The 15,796-nt window shown below is 37.8% G+C and overlaps 2 protein-coding genes and 1 long non-coding RNA gene across 4 annotated transcripts in view; 1 reads left to right on the top strand and 2 right to left on the bottom strand.

The window, feature by feature from the left end:
• Positions 1-353: 353 nt before the first annotated feature.
• On the bottom strand, positions 354-6,326 carry LOC134303647 (carbonic anhydrase 4-like). Its single transcript, XM_062989117.1, has 8 exons — positions 6,197-6,326; positions 4,973-5,017; positions 4,403-4,567; positions 2,827-2,972; positions 2,538-2,630; positions 2,226-2,292; positions 1,270-1,430; positions 354-1,010 (listed from the first exon to the last, which is right to left on the bottom strand). Exons 1-8 carry the CDS (start codon positions 6,255-6,257, stop codon positions 837-839), a joined length of 912 nt encoding a protein of 303 aa, XP_062845187.1. The 5' UTR covers positions 6,258-6,326; the 3' UTR covers positions 354-836.
• On the top strand, positions 3,106-8,077 carry LOC134303648 (uncharacterized). The gene is made up of 2 exons (XR_010007683.1): positions 3,106-3,340; positions 7,845-8,077. It is a non-coding gene; the product is annotated as an uncharacterized LOC134303648 (long non-coding RNA).
• The window catches only part of mtmr4 (myotubularin related protein 4), a 58,064-nt gene continuing 50,342 nt past the window's right edge, over positions 8,075-15,796 (bottom strand). For both annotated transcript variants that reach the window (XM_062989115.1, XM_062989116.1), the window contains 6 exons: positions 14,934-15,104; positions 14,017-14,171; positions 12,714-13,815; positions 12,508-12,618; positions 11,804-11,892; positions 8,075-11,263 (listed from right to left, as the gene is read on the bottom strand). In XM_062989115.1, coding sequence (XP_062845185.1) covers positions 11,086-11,263; positions 11,804-11,892; positions 12,508-12,618; positions 12,714-13,815; positions 14,017-14,171; positions 14,934-15,104 — 1,806 coding nt within the window. In that variant the 3' untranslated portion in view covers positions 8,075-11,085. The remainder of the gene's footprint in view (positions 11,264-11,803; positions 11,893-12,507; positions 12,619-12,713; positions 13,816-14,016; positions 14,172-14,933; positions 15,105-15,796) is intronic.

Raw genomic sequence — 15,796 nt, 5'->3', positions numbered from 1 at the left:
AAATGCATCCAAAATGGCTTAATTTCTGCTTCATCATTAGACCAATTTACTACTTCTGTTGTGGCTGTTCTATGTCACATTGTATGATGTAAATGATGTAAAACAAGTCAGCCTTTTCTGTTTTAACAACTGGACTTCACACCAAACTTGTCACTTTGTGCACGAGGAGAACAGGAAACAGCCTGTTGCAACTGTTGCACCGTTAAGCAAGAAGTGAGGCTGAAACACTTAAGCTCAAGAACCTTATGGTGACCATAACAGTTTTGGCCATTCAGGATCAATGATCCCATCCATGTCCTGTACATGTCATTTATTAACAGCTTTCTTTTATGAAGTGAACTCCCACTACAGCATAATGAACAAAAACAGTCATTTATTTCTGTTTGAGCATTAACATTTTATGTGCAGTCTGCTTGAACCAAAGCTTTTAAGGAATAACCATGACAAAGAACAGAACACATTAATAAACATTAAAATATCCGAACACTGAAAAACAGAAAATCACCAAACAACTAAAATCACAGAACATTTGTCTACATATTTGTTTTTTTTAGTTCGTAATAACAAATTAGGCTTAAAAGTGGTCCTGGACATTTAGATTACTATAACAAAAAGATCAGAACAGTGTGGTAATACATCCAATTAAAATAAACAAACATCTCTTAACTAGAATATAGGTTATATGGGATATAGATTTACTAAAAAGCTAACATGCTAGATTTGTAGAGATCCAACTATTTTGGAATTGTTAAAGATAAAAACCCTGTACTTAGATATGTTTCTGTCTGTATGTTTAAAACACTTGTCTGCGTTCATGCCGACTTCTTCATTTTTCTCTAGATGTGCAGGAAAAGACCTAGAGCTGTACTCACACACACCAGAGTAAAGCTGGCCACAACTACAGCACTGCCGGAATGATACACAGTACGGCCGTTACCAGGTTGCACTGGTCTAAATGTATTCACCATTGGTTCACCATCACTGAACTTCAGGTTGAAGAATTCTGCAAGCTGTACAAGATCACAGAAAAAGAAAGAGGCAAGAAATGTATAACAGAATCAATGAATTGTCCGTATAGCTGTCAGGCCTGCCGAAAGCAGAGCTGAGATTCGAGTTTAATAAATATTTTATTTAACACTGTTATTGGGATATCAAGCAATTTGATTAAAAACATGTTTTGGGTCGAAATCATTCAGGCCTAAAATGTACCCAGCCTTGCAACGAGCAAACTTCAAAATGCTGATCATTTGAAAGCAGCATTAGTAGTACCTGGTCGTGGCTGAGTGGAATAGGATGCTTGAACACAGTCCAGACCACCGCCTCATTGCAGCTGGGGGCGGTTAATGAGCCTTCATAACGATAGTAGGAACTCAGCTGATTCATAGGTAGAATGAGACTGTCTAGGGAGACATTAAATTCTGTCTCTGTGCCTTTATACAGAAGAAAGAAGCACAAATAAATTAATAACACCACAGTTATTATATTTAGTAAAAACTCAAAATAAAACAAGATAAAATTTGGGACGTTGCATTTTACAAAAAGACACAACTTCACCAAAAATGGAGTTTGTACAATATAAATAAATAAATAATATAGATCAAAAACAAAAACTAAATAGAAACTATTAGTATTATTGCCTCTAAAAGCAATGGAAAAAAAAAATATATATATAGAAATCCTAATGAATGTGTATTTTTTTCTTTTTTCTCTTTATTTGGTACATTTACAACTTATAAACCATATGTCGAAACAATAAAGTGTCCAACATATTAATAGCCGATTTCCTCCGGTTACCACTTTACTGTGTTAATATATTAAATAACTAGCTTCGGTATTTCTCTCACACAGGGTAAACTGGTAGGAAATGTGCACGTATAAAATGGCCTTAAGTGTGTCCATCAGAACCCTGGATTACAGTTACATATTCAACATCATTGTGGGGACAGATATAAATGATCTAGTCTGCTCACTGTTGTAGACAGGTTGAAATCACACCTATTACACAAATATGTGTAAATGTTTATGCTCCTGCAGTACTCAGTGTATCCCTAAATGTATTTTAGTTCTATGGTGTTATGTCTGTTCATAGTTAAGTGTGTATGTCTGCTCATTTCAGAAATTAAACATCTTAATTTCGTAATCATGCACAATACAGCCAGGAGTTTTTGGCTTTTTGGTTTAAATAAAAAGAAGAAGAAGAAATAAATAAATAAGATAGTTCTTACTTGCTTCCTGCACATTTTTCAGAGCTTCAATGAATGTGCTGTACTGCTTATTTGGAATGGCTGACTCCTGTAACCAAAAATTACAACACAATTCAAGAAATCTCACTTCATTGTATTAGTTTATAAACAATAAAATATTTGAGAAAATAGAACATTTTACAACTTTACAAAATGTTTACAAATTTGGCATCTTTACAAAATGTCTAAACATTTTTGAAAATGGGGTTTGTACATTTTTGGCTCATCATTGCATGCACTAACTGTAAATTCTTTTCACCTGCTCAAAATTAGAAAGAAGGAAAAACAACAAACCACAAAGAAGAATGAAAGCATTGCAACTCCGCTTTGGTCTGGCAGGGCATCTTCTAGTCCAACGTATGAATTTTTGATATGTTGAATGTGCATCTGGCAGAGGGTAAAATTTGGTAAAAAACTAAAAATAATATACCATCACTCACTATTTTTCACAAATACTTTTGATAGTGTTGTCTGTTATATATATATATGTATATATGTATATATATATATATATATATATATATATATATATATATATATATATATATATATATATACAAATTTTAAAATAAATTCACTATACCTCCATTGGGTACTTTTCTCCATCAATGGTGTGTTCAGACCCAGAGGTGCCATTTTTGCCCCAGTGAAACTCTACTGAGATGGCCTTGTAGGTCTGAGTAAGATTTCCACCACTCACTGTGGCCCCCTCAGGTATGGTCACTACGACTGCAAATAACAAAGACATTCGTTTCATTTTTACATTTATTTTAAAATAAATAAATACAAAGCCCATCTATAATTGTAAAATGCAATAAAAACAAAAATCTGTGACGTAATCTTAAACGTTTTTTAACTGAAATAGAGGCTGATTAACTTAATTGTATTGGTAAACATATTTTGAATTTCATGCCTGCAACACAGTCCAAGGAACTGTCTATGGGTCTCAAACTGCGGCAAGTCAAAGACCTAGGCAAGGACCTAAAACAATATCTAATGGTTTGAGTGTTTCCAGAACCACAGTGAATGAAAGAAGCTTGGCACAACCTTGCCCAGTCAAGATGGACATCCGGACAGGAAGGGCCTCAGTCAGTTAGGTAAGAAACAACCCAACAGACACATAAAAAAACAAATACAGGTGTGCAGTGTTGTAATCATACAAACTTGACTTTTCAGCAATGCCCACATATAAGGTAAGGACTTTAAAAAGACAATTTCAAAAGGCTTATGTTACATTCAGACATCGTGTCCAAAATACAGTAACTGTAAAAACTGTCATTATGTACCAGTACCAGCAGAAGCAAAACAGACCCAGATATAACACTGCAACCACCCTGCATGACTGGACAGTGTTGTTGAATTAAAATGTCTCACCATTTAACCTTCAAAAATACTTCTGGTCATTGTTGCCAAATAACTTTGCGTTTGTTTCATCTGACTACAGAACTTTCTTCCGGAAGGTTTTTTCTTTGTCCATGAAAGTTCAGTCGAGCTTTAAGGAGTCTTTTTTGAGCAGGTGCTTCCTTCTGGCATGACACTGCATCTTTAAGCCCATGGCATTGTAAAGTTTACTTTATTATGGACATTGACAAATTTCCACTAAGAATAAGATGATAGTCTAGGTTTTTTTCTGACACTGACAAATAGATCAATGTTCTACATATTTTGTTCTTATAAAACCATCATACAGATGATCCTGGGGTCTAAAGTTTCTTTACAATGGCTTCAAGTAACATTCCAGAAAACTAAGCTTCACTTTCTTATATCTGTACAGAGCTCCTTAGACGTTGGCTAATTCATCTTTTTATATAAGCACACAGAATTATTACAGACCAACTGTAATAAATTATTATCAATAATTATTTAAAAAAAAAAATAAAGAAGCCAGATCAAAAAGGTCAATTACATAGATCTTTCTACACAAGAGATTCTTGAACTCAGTTCATTTCTTTTGGACAGATCAAAGTACATTTGCATGGAAACAACCTTAAATAATCTGAGCTGAAAGTAATCAAGCTGCTGCAAGAATCTAAAATAAATGAAAAACTTATGAAAAAATAATGCCCATGGTGACAGAACATGTTGGTTTATTACATATTTAGTACAAATACTAATAAGTAACCAAAGTAGAGGAATTGCAAATAAAAGTTCAGTCTTACCAGTTTGACCAGTATTCTTTAACATGCTGGTGAAGGCCTCCTTGTAGCCAGTGAATTTGAATGACGTGAGACTGTAACTTCTCTTGGCTTTCTTGGTCACTATATTAATGGGAGACTGTCCCTTACCATCACACAAAGGGTCTACCTCTGTCCAAGTCGCCGGCCCTCCAGTCATGACATTTAAAAAATAGCTTAGATTACTGATGCATGTTTAAAACATTCACATTTAAGTGTGTAATTCTGTTTATCTGCTGAATTTAACATTTTGAATTGTGTAAATTTTACAGTTAACATTATTTTAAATTCCAAGCTCATTCAGGCGGTAATAAACTTAGCAAATCAAAAGAAGTTTGAATCAATTCCAAAATATTGCCACTGTATTTGGATGTACAATTTGGACATACATTGTTTGTTAATCAGTAAAAAAAAAAAAAAAAACCTCATTAATGTTTAATTAATTAAGGTTTTTTTAATCAATACTGTACTATATAACAAAGTGATTACAAACTTCAATAAACAAACCATCAATTTACTATATTTTAAATGTAATGCCTACTTATTATTTATTACCTTTGCATGTTGCATCAGGGATCAGTTGAGACTCGTAGCACCAATCTGCATGAACATATAAACAATCATAGTGACTGAGAAATTAATACAATTTTTTCACGTTGGTGTAATTTGTAGGTTTTTTATATTACTTTTGGGTGAAGAAGAGGTGTTAGCTTATGACATACCAGCTTGCGTTTTTTAAATTAGGAATCAGTAAAAACAACCCCCACGTTTATTTATTAGAGGAAAACAAATAAAACATGTTAAAAGGAGGGAATGTATTTAGGAAAACAATATTAAGCCAGTGTTCTTTAGTGGTTCTATAATTACTATTTATGTAAGCAAAAATAAGGTTATGCATAAAAACATGCATCAATCAGCATGCATTTATTTACACCCCCTGCTTTGTAAGGGCTGCTTGGCTAAAACTTAAAGGAAATGTATTTTAATACAAATGGTCAAATGGTAACAAATCACAAAAAATGCTAAATATTTAAACATGTATTTTTGAATTCAGACTAATGCCAGATACACTAAAACACATTAAAATAATATGAACGTAATTATAATGTAATATGAACAGCCTAAAAACTAAATCTGTCCTGCTGAAGTACATTAGCACCAAATTATTCATATGCAGTTTATTCAGGGCAATTTCTAGTAGCTTTAATTGGCCTGATTGCATGTCTTTGGACTTGTGGGAGGAAACAGGAGCACCCAGATAAACGCAGACAGAGGGAGAACATGCAAAATCCATACTGAAATCAAACCCAGGCCATTCTTGCTGTACATATTTTTAAAAGTGGAATATAATTTAATTGAAATGTATGTAATTACATCACCGATGAAAAATAAGTTAATACATTAAAGAATTACAATGCCTTGGTGTTCTAACAGGTTGATGTGGCAATAGAAGTGGTTACCAGGACGTTACTAAGGTATGAGTTTATCTGACTAAATTCAGCGCGCGCTGTCTGAGTAAAAAGTGACGGTTGAAATTTTAACTCTAAATTCCAGTCAGTGTATTTTAATGGGAATATTTCGACTTTTAAATGTGAATATCTCAAAAAGAAGTCAAAATAGCACTATAAAATAAGTAATTGTGCACTAAATCTGGCAGTGTGAACTTGCCGTGTTAGTAAGCGATTTGGGATACGACCATAAAAAGCGAGCTAGCTAGTTCGACTCAGGTTAATTTTACCTCAGGGACCGAGTTGCTGAATATTGATAAAACAAACTTACCTTCACTAGAACATGTTGTAAAAACTACAATCAGAATAAAACACAAAACCAGACTCTTCATTTTGTAATGTTTTGTAAGAAAAAAGCCAACAAACAACAAATTGTCTTGACAGAATGCTTTTTTTTAAACTACGGTCCTCACAAACCGTTGAATCAGGGTTGCCAAGTAAGCGCAATAAAATCCTTAAAGTATCTCGCAGTACAAACTCAAAATGTCTACTCCAGAAACCCTAACCATTAAAATCTCAACAAGGCTAATGTTGCCAAATGTACATTTAATTGATTTAAACTCGTAGTGGAATTATATTTATTACAGATTTCTTCTCACAAAAGGCAGACACTTATATAATTCATTCATTTTACTAATTGTTAATTCCATAAATAAAAAATAGCCTTACTGGTAGATGGATGAATGGGATTGAGAAGTTACTTTATTGAGCCCAAAGAAAATGAAAGATGACCTGGACGGTGCATTATAAACTTACTCACTCATTCACACTGGTTCTAATTAAGTGGCCAATTAAATACCAGTACAATTTGGAAGATATTAAAACATCCAAGCTGCCAGCTGCACCATAATCTCAACAGCAGCATGCTTCCAGTTACTGTCTGTAAGGATTTTAACATGTGCTTTAACATTTCACATTTAGTAACAAACAAATTAAAACCACCAACAGGTGAAGTAAGTAACAGTGATTGCCTATATACAATGGCACCTGTCATAAAGGGCAGCCAGTAAACAGTCCGCTCTAAGTGCTTAAAGCAGTAAGAACTCTGATGTATTAGAGGCAGTAAAAACAGGCCAGAATAAAGATCTGAGCAGCTTTGACAAGTCTGTGGAAAGTTATTTTCACCCTCGGTTAGTCTGTAGCTTTGTTGTCCCCAGTATTTGCTGCTTGACCCTGTTCTTATGAACCACCACCAACGAAACTTTAAGTATGGAATCAACCTGACCATCGCTGCATCCGTCTTTAAGTAAAGCCAAAGTTAAACATTTCATTTTGTCACTCAGGACTTTTCTTTTCCACTCTTCGACATGATCAATCATTATTCCTTGATTCCTTAAGTAAGTTACTTACCGAGGGTATTTCTAGTACTGCTTTTTCCACACAGCTAGTCTTAATGCATGATAATGACCACAGTAGTGATTTATGATATATATTTTTGTAGTTAAATAAGATGTGTTTCAGTTGATCATTAAATAAATTAATCAGTATATGGTGTGCATGTGTTGGTAATTTATCAGACACTGATTTAGAATGGCTGCATACATATACAGACGCTGATAAAAATAATAATAATAATAAAAAAACCACACACACACACACATTTTTGATCATCTTTGTCAGTCATGTGGTTAAACGTGTAAGTAAGGTAATTTGTCAATCTGGCAACACACGGTTAGACGAACAGTAGTCTATTCTTCTTCCCGCCTTTTTTGAGAGCATTCACCACAGGATGTACGTCAATGTACCTGTTTATCTTGCTTTTAATCTGATCATTTATTTTATTTATTTATTAGGATTTTAACGTCATGTTTTACACTTTGGTTACATTCATGACAGAAACGGTAGCTACTGGTTACACAAAGTTCATCAGTTCACAAGTTCAATGTCAAACACAGTCATGGACAATTTTGTATCTTCAGTTCACCTCACTTGCACGTCTTTGGACTGTGGGAGGAAACCGGAGCTTCCAGCAGAAACCCACGCAGACACGAGGAGAACATGCAAACTCCACACAGAAAGGACCCCAACCGCCACACCTGGGGATCGAACCCAGGACCTTCTTGCTGTGAGGCGACAGCGCTACCCACCGTGCCACCGTGCCACCAGGGCATTTTAATATTTTGCTTTAAAAATAAAAATGAAACAGATCTAACTGACATGTTTTTATTCAACCCATGAGTTTTGACTTGACCAGTGCATTTCTTTACAACAATAACTTACTAAGTGACATGATTTAGTCACTAGTACAGATATAACTATAGTACAGTGAGGTTTGTATTTTTTTCTAAATCCAAAATGTTCCTTCATTATTTGCCATTTACACAAAACAAAACAAAAAACCTTTCGTGTTAAACATGGCAGAACATCTGAAAATAATCTGCTAACTATTCGTACCCTTAAACATAAAACAGTGTATTTCATAATAAAAGGCACAAATATACAAAACAAAATAAATGGCACTACTATTTTGAGAAACAGTTAAACAATACATATACAACAAGAAAACATCTTAGCTAGAACAATCGAAAGAGGGTTTTTGTATGTAATGCTGTTCAGTGATGCTAGGATTCTGAATTGAAAAACAAAAAAACAACATAATTTAAATACAATACTTGGGGCAAAACTATTTATTGTTTTCTTTCAGTCATTACTTTTTCCTCATATTTAAAATCCATTTATTTTCGCATTTTGATTTAGTAAGTGTCTAATGCATACAGTATATCACACTGAGAGAACAGACTTCCCCTGGCAGAAAAAAAACTATGTAGTGAAACCAATTTCTGTGCAGACTTTTTCCTTGGAACTATACGGTTTGATACCAACATACTAACTAGCGTATTAACTAGCTGGCTTGTTGTACAATAAACATGGAATTGGAGTGACTGTAGTAAATCCAACTTGGGTAAAGTGGTAAAATTCAAAGGAAAAACAATTGACATTAGTTGACACTGGACGTCCTCTAGGTACCAGCATCTGTGCATCGGTCAATTATGTGGTTCATCATATTTGTTCTTTCAATCATTATTAACATCAATACTTCAAAATGACGCTAATGAGGGGAAAAAACAATGCAAGCCATTCATGAAGCAAAAAGAACTCAAAAGGGCCTCCAACATCCCAAAAAATGAGTCTAAAGAGGGTAATAAACAAACCATTTATAACTACAGACTTATTTGTGTTTTTAGAGACACTTATTAGGACTGTCATGATAAGTGTAACCTGTTATTACAATGCACTAAACCAAACATTAATTCTGACTACTGTTTCAAACTGAATGCAGAAAACAAATTGCTTACATGATCAAAATGAAACTTATTTTTTCCTCCTTGATGCAACACCCCATGTGTGCACACCAACTCACGCAAATATAAAAACATGTGGCAGTATTTAACATTATAGGGAACACAGCTGCAAAGTGAAACAGGGAGAAAACCTGTGCGTTAAATATGTGGTCAGACTGTAGGATTACAAGCCTCTCACAGACAGTTGAAGCTAGCTAACTTTATTGGCCAAACAATGTATTTAAGTGGCACCAAAAAGTATATTTGATAATTAAAAAAAATACATCAAAATGCTTGTCATTTGAAATGAAAGTCTATTAAGTGATTATTTTGGGAAAGCTACTGAAAAAAACTCACATGGTGCCACCAGCCAATAAGCAACAGTGGCTTAATGTCACATGACATTTGTGACTGGGGGTCATGGAAGTTTTTTTTATTATTATTATTGTACCTGTAAAGCAGGTTAAACTATAATTAATGTGCTTTATTAAGTCACTGAGGAAAACCAAATGGACTAAATACAGGATAATTCTATCCACTAACTTTAGCCCGTATAATAGATTTACGCTCGAAGCACTGGAGGTTTTGCTGGGAAATGAATGCAGTGGTAATTTTAATGCAATGACCGTCCTAATATTTAAAAAAAAAAGTGTCTCTGTAATTCCATTACATATATTTTATGTTCCCAGACTTTCGGTATAGATTTTAGTCTTGTGTACAGATTCTCAAGCGGATGACTCCGGCATAGTCAGGATTTACTGTATTTTTGTTAAGCAATGTAAAATTGCAACCATTTAATTTTCCAGGTTTTAAAAAGCTAACATCACAAACTTCACGTAGGTTTTAGATTAAGCTGGTGACTGGTTTGCCCCTAGTGGATATGCCAAGGAAAAAATGCATGAGGACTAGGTAAACACAATATTGCAACAGGACTTCTGTTTGGAAGTACAGCATTGCTACAGTTTCATTTAATGTCCAGAATAATGTGCACAACTTTTTGCCCTTATAAAGTGCAGTAACAAGCACACAACCCAGTGGTCTCCATCATGTAGAAGTTTTTCTTTACAGTGATCTGAGACAAGCTCCTCCAGCAATAATTTTAACCATTAAAAACATACCAAACTGGCATCACATTGCATTCAAGTCCAGCACAGACACAGCCCATCAGACCAGACCACAGCAAGTAAACAAACCATGCGTTCTCTCCCTTTGGCCCTGGTTTGGTCTCGAATTTCCCTCAAATTTACAACAGCTTAGAGTGCACAAAATAAAGATACAAAAATTAGAATTATTTTAAACACTGTAGCAGCATCTTTTTCTTTTCTAACTTCCTTTTAAACATTGAAGCTTTTAAATCATTGGTTTTAGGGGCAGGCGAGAGATTGTCCATGGTGTGTATTGTAGGACTGTATGTGTGTGTATGTGTATATATCCACATCTTTGTGACCATACTACGATGAACAGATTTATATGCAGTAATAGATAAGTACGTCTGCTTTTAAAATGAAAACACTGAGCAGTCTCACAGCATGGATTCTGCAATCACAGCACCCAGTGCTGGTCTAATGCCGTTAACCAGCAAGTGCTGGACAGTTTTTGCCTGTCGGCTCCTCTCCCAACTAAAGAAAAAGTTCATTAGTTCAGCTCTCTGCGATTAAAAGCCTTCACGCACACACTCTATTTAGTCCCTAACTCAGCCCAGTCCAGTCCAGTCTTTGCCCTCTTTCTTGAAGTGGTCCAGCTCACAACGACCCATCAATCCCTCTCGTCCTCCTCTTCCTCCTCAAGTGGGCATCGCGCTTCTGGCAAAATAAGCAGGTGCTTCACTGGGCACCTAGAGGGCCTGGTAGCCCACAGAGTGGGAATCTAATTTAACAGCTCAGCTCGAGGCTGTGGCGATGGGCTTTTTGAGCTGCTGCGAGCTAAGTTCTCGTGTTCGGCTTTCCAACAGATGGTCGTAGCACGAGTTGCACACCAGCACTGGATCGTACAGCTGCTGATCTGGGATGGGCAGCTTCAGGTGGCAGCAGTCTTTACAGAAAATGTTCCCACAATTCCTTTAAAGACAGACACATTGTTATTTGGTTTACATGTCAATATAAAACTGTGAAGACTTATTGATGACAGATATTCTGTCAATTATCAATCATTATCACCAAATTTTGATATTTTAAAAAGATTATAAGAAACGAGACAAAACAAAACCTTAATTTTCAAATGTTTCAGTGACCATGGTATGAGACAGATACCCTGCAAACTGTCCTGTTATAAGGAAATAAAACACTACTTTGGATGGGCTTGTGGTGTTTTGTGTTATGACTCAGCCTCCTCTATTTTCTCAAAACAGTACACTTTGCTTGGCAGTATCTCTTACATATCACCCATCCTTCGGGGGACATTAATAACTTTAAGGACACTGCTGTATGGTTCAAGAATTATATTATTTGTTTATGGAAACTGAGAACTGCTGGCCAACTGTGTATAAAGGTTTTGTTTCAAATGTAGCATAATGTTAACAGTCCAAATATTTACAATTTCATAAAGTTCACTCTCATACCTGTACATCCCACACACCATTTTTGCTTTGTAATTCTTACCTGCAGTGATGGCGTCTCTTAGCAATCCAGAACTCACTGTCACAGCTGAAGCAATGTGATGCCATGTGGTCTGGAACCCACCTGGTAACCTGTGTGATAGAAGGAGACGGTTCTAATTTTAATTGTTTAGGCACGTAAAATAAACTAGTCCAGTTCAATGGTTCTGGGGCTTCTGGATCGATTAATTTATTAGAAAGGGGTCAAACAGTCATAGACTATTTTATATCTCCAATTCACCTGTGACTGTGGGAGGACACCAGAGCTCCCAGAGGAAACCCATGCAGACACAGGGAGTACATGCAAACTCCACACAGAAAGGACCCGGACCGTTCCACCTGGGAATCGAACCCTGGACCTTCTTCTTGTGAGGCGACAGTGCTACCCACTGAGCCACCGTGCTGCCCCGAATCCTTACATAGCATTAAACAAGAAATGAAAGCTCACTGTGCTGCTACTTGTGGGTTGTTTACAAGGTGTTGCAATATCCTCACACCCTGCAACCCCAACCATATCTTTATGAAGCTGCCCGACCGGCTGATAGCCACTCAAACCCTGGATCCCAGCATTAGTAATTTAAGCCAATATAATTTTCCACTGTGCCACCCAAGCACCCCTTATTAGGTTATATTTTCATTGTTTACATTCTGGCACCTAACAAAAACATTACTGTGTTGTCCTTCAACATACTTTTGACAGAAGCTTACCTCGGTATCCCTCCTTTCCACACGATCCCAGCTGCCCTCACTGAGGCGGTCCTCGCTGTGGGCCGACAAAGAGTCCTCTTCATCACCATCATCCGACTCACGCAGGCACGTCTGTGATAACAAAGTAAAGGCAGCAGAGGTCACATAATAGACCGAAACAAAACAGACTGCTCAAACGTCCATTCATCATCTGGAATGTCACTTACTATATCATCCTCATCATAGATGTCTGGTTCTGAAGGAGGCGAGCCACATTGCCTGCTCTCAAGCTTCATCTGCAGCTTTTTGACCTGACGGCGCAGCACCTCCACTTCCTGCTTGTAGCTGGCCTCGATCTGGCGTAAGCGTTGCTGCACAGCGTCAAGCGCCACAGGCAGGCCGTCATCGTCCAGGCAGTGGGCCGCTAAAGGACCCTGCCGGAATGATGCCGGTCCCAGGGCAGAGGAAAAGGAAGAAGAATTCCATAATGTGGCGTTTTTTACTGCTGACATCCAAGCAGGCTGGACTGGACTACATAGACTCCGTGGGGGCTCTCGATGCAAGCCGTTGACGCTTCCCGCTTGGGCGCGTAGAAGTTTCGTAACACTTTGCGCCCACTTATCGTCATTTGCAGCTGGGATTGAAGCCTGAGCCTTACTGATGACTTTTTGAACAGAAGGCAGGTCAGTGACACTCTCATCCTTGATGGTCTCAGTCGAATCTTCCAGCTTGACAAGTGAATTTAGTTTTTTGATCTCTAAAAGCTCAGCAGCAGTAGAAGAAAAGTCAGGTGTGTTGATGGTGCTCTTTAACTTCTCAGTGCCATTGGTGACAGGACTATCAAGTGGATCAGCAGGTGAACTAAGCAATGGAGTGGTGTCAGAAGTCCTACTATTCTTTACCACTTCCTGCGGTAAAGATGGGAAGGGAGGACTGGTGATTTGAAGCACAGCCTGCTCTAAATTCGGTGGAGCTTGGGTTTGCGGCAGGGCCGAGTCTAACGTTAAGGGGTGAGGCAAGGTTGGCAATGGCTGTGTGGTGAAACAAAACTCCACTTTGTCATCCATGCAGCCACCCTGTTCCGACTTGAGAGATGAAAGTGCGGTTTGCTCGCACGTCTCCATGTCCTGGTCCTCACTGTCAACTCTGGTGTCAAAGGTGACATCTGAGGTGTCGGTATAACTGCCGGCCTGGCCCATCACTGTCTCCAGAGTGGGCCGTCCCTCCTGGCAGTGCTTGTTGAGGTTGGGGTCACTGGAGGTTCGAGTGAGGGCCACACCGTTTTCAAAAGCGGACACCAAGTTGTCCATAGAACGCGTCTTAGGGAGCCTATGGAAAAAGATTCAACTCTATTAAATGATCATTCAGTAATTATCAGTAAGTTTTCAATTGAAATATGAAGCAATATTTTTCATACATTTACCATTCAGGATACAACCCTTTGTAACTTCAATTACTTTAGACTCTCCAAGAGAGGGCAGCCTCTGCTCATAAAACCTGAAAAGCTCATTGCCAGCCAGACATACTAACCTATCAAGTGAGCGTGAGGTGAGCTCCTCTCCCTGGGAGGAAGGGCTTAGGTAGATTTCCATAGTGTCTTCGGCTGCAGTGCACGGGGAGGAGGTGGGCAGGTAAACAGCTGTCCACAACTGCAGAGCCCGGGTGTGGCACACTGGCTGCAGGACCTGTAGCATGTATAAAAGATCATGTGTTAATTTAGGGATTGATTTTCAATAACTCCTGACGCTCGATTGCACAGCAGTCTATTACTGTAGCCCACCATCGCTGAGATCTGGCCAGGTTTTTGAGGGTTTTCCTGCCCTGCACCTAGTGTATGATAATCATTTTGTACTTCACAATTAGCTATGTCTGTCAAATATCAAGCACTAACATGAGCTATTAGAAAAACTAGAATTGTTAAGGTAAATTCCTCCTCTTGGGCAATTTATTTGCTTCTAAAACAGCATTAAAACCGCTCAGATAAAATGTAATGAAGTTTTTTTTTTTGTATTTATTTATGCATTTTCTCCCTTGTTCTCCCGATTTAGCCTAGCCAACTAGTCTTCCGCTGCTGGGGGTATATTTGCCTGCTCCACACCCCTTCCGACGTGTGAGCAGTCCCTCAACCCCTTCTTTTTTGCCTGTGCTTTGGTGGATTCGCACATGAGGCTCCTCCACTTCTGCACAGGTGCCTCAGTCTGCTAACCAGGGTCCTTGCACAGCGTTTTGAGGACCCCACCAACTTTTTCATTTTCCCAACCAGCAGACTCGGTGGCTAGCTGAATATCCCACTGCGCCACCTGGGTGCCCAAGTTTAAATACAATATAGAAAGAGACACATAACAAGGTCATTATTACTATTATCACAGTGCATTAATACTAATATTTAAGGCTATAATTACATTTAAAAGTTTAACATTGTGTTATATGTGTTTTAAGGTCATTACCATGTCATGGCATGGGATGTAGAGAAAATTCTGGAAGTTTTTGTTGCCGGCTCTCAGCAAGGACCAGACAGAGCATGTCCGCTTGTAGACGGTTCGAGCTTCTCGCTCCTGGGCGTTATTGCACAGAAACGTACCGTAGAGACATGAGTATGTGTGCTGTACCAGCTTGACCTGCAAACAAGAAAAAATCCATAGTTATAGTTTTTATAGTCCTGACAAAATACACCTTCCCATTTCTTTACTAGATATAACTTGGGTGGGCGTTCAGTGTTGCAGCGGTCTATCGCACCGAAAACTCCACACAGAAAGGACCCAGACCACTTCACCTGCGAATCGAACCCAGGACCAGGTCCATCCCATATGTGATGTGTTAAAACTGGCTGGTTACAATCTCAGGACTGGTCTGGGATCCTGTGCAAGTGTTTGTTTGATTATAAAGATTTTTTACTTTGGTTCCATTCATGACAGGACAGGTAGTTACAGGTTACACATGATTAATCAGTTCAAGTTCAATGTCAAACACTGTCAGATCAGACTTGTTAATTCTTGTTGATTTACTTGTGTCATGTTTCAGGTTTTGAGTGCAATGACACTCTCCAATACACTTTCATCAAACAAAATGAATGAATTGCTCCCTCAATGCTTGTAAGCTGTCCTTGTCCCAAGGCACCTGCACAAGTGTTGGGTGGAGTCACACGGAGCTTGGCGTGGTGTTCCGGACACAATACGGCTCTGTGTAGCAACTCAACACTGGTAGGTGATAAAAGGTAAAAACAGCCTAAAGATAAAAAATGAAGCATTTAAGTTAAAAAGAAACTAATTTAAGACTTAGGAAATTTCTATGCAGGAGGTAATTTAATAAA

The sequence above is a fragment of the Trichomycterus rosablanca genome, chromosome 26 (assembly GCF_030014385.1).
Source record: "Trichomycterus rosablanca isolate fTriRos1 chromosome 26, fTriRos1.hap1, whole genome shotgun sequence".
NCBI classification, from domain to species: domain Eukaryota; kingdom Metazoa; phylum Chordata; class Actinopteri; order Siluriformes; family Trichomycteridae; genus Trichomycterus; species Trichomycterus rosablanca.
This window is presented reverse-complemented; position numbering and strand designations above follow the sequence as displayed.

What these genes read in the sequence shown, in the direction of transcription:
- LOC134303647 (XM_062989117.1), bottom strand. Translation starts at nt 6,257, where the DNA reads ATGAAGAGTCTGGTTTTGTGTTTTATTCTGATTGTAGTTTTTACAACA. An exon ending in CCCTGATGCAACATGCAAAG is followed by an intron (nt 4,568 to 4,972) that starts GTAATAAATAAT and finishes TCATGACTGGAG; the next exon opens with GGCCGGCGACTTGGACAGAG. An exon ending in TGCTTTCATTCTTCTTTGTG is followed by an intron (nt 2,293 to 2,537) that starts GTTTGTTGTTTT and finishes TTTTGGTTACAG; the next exon opens with GAGTCAGCCATTCCAAATAA.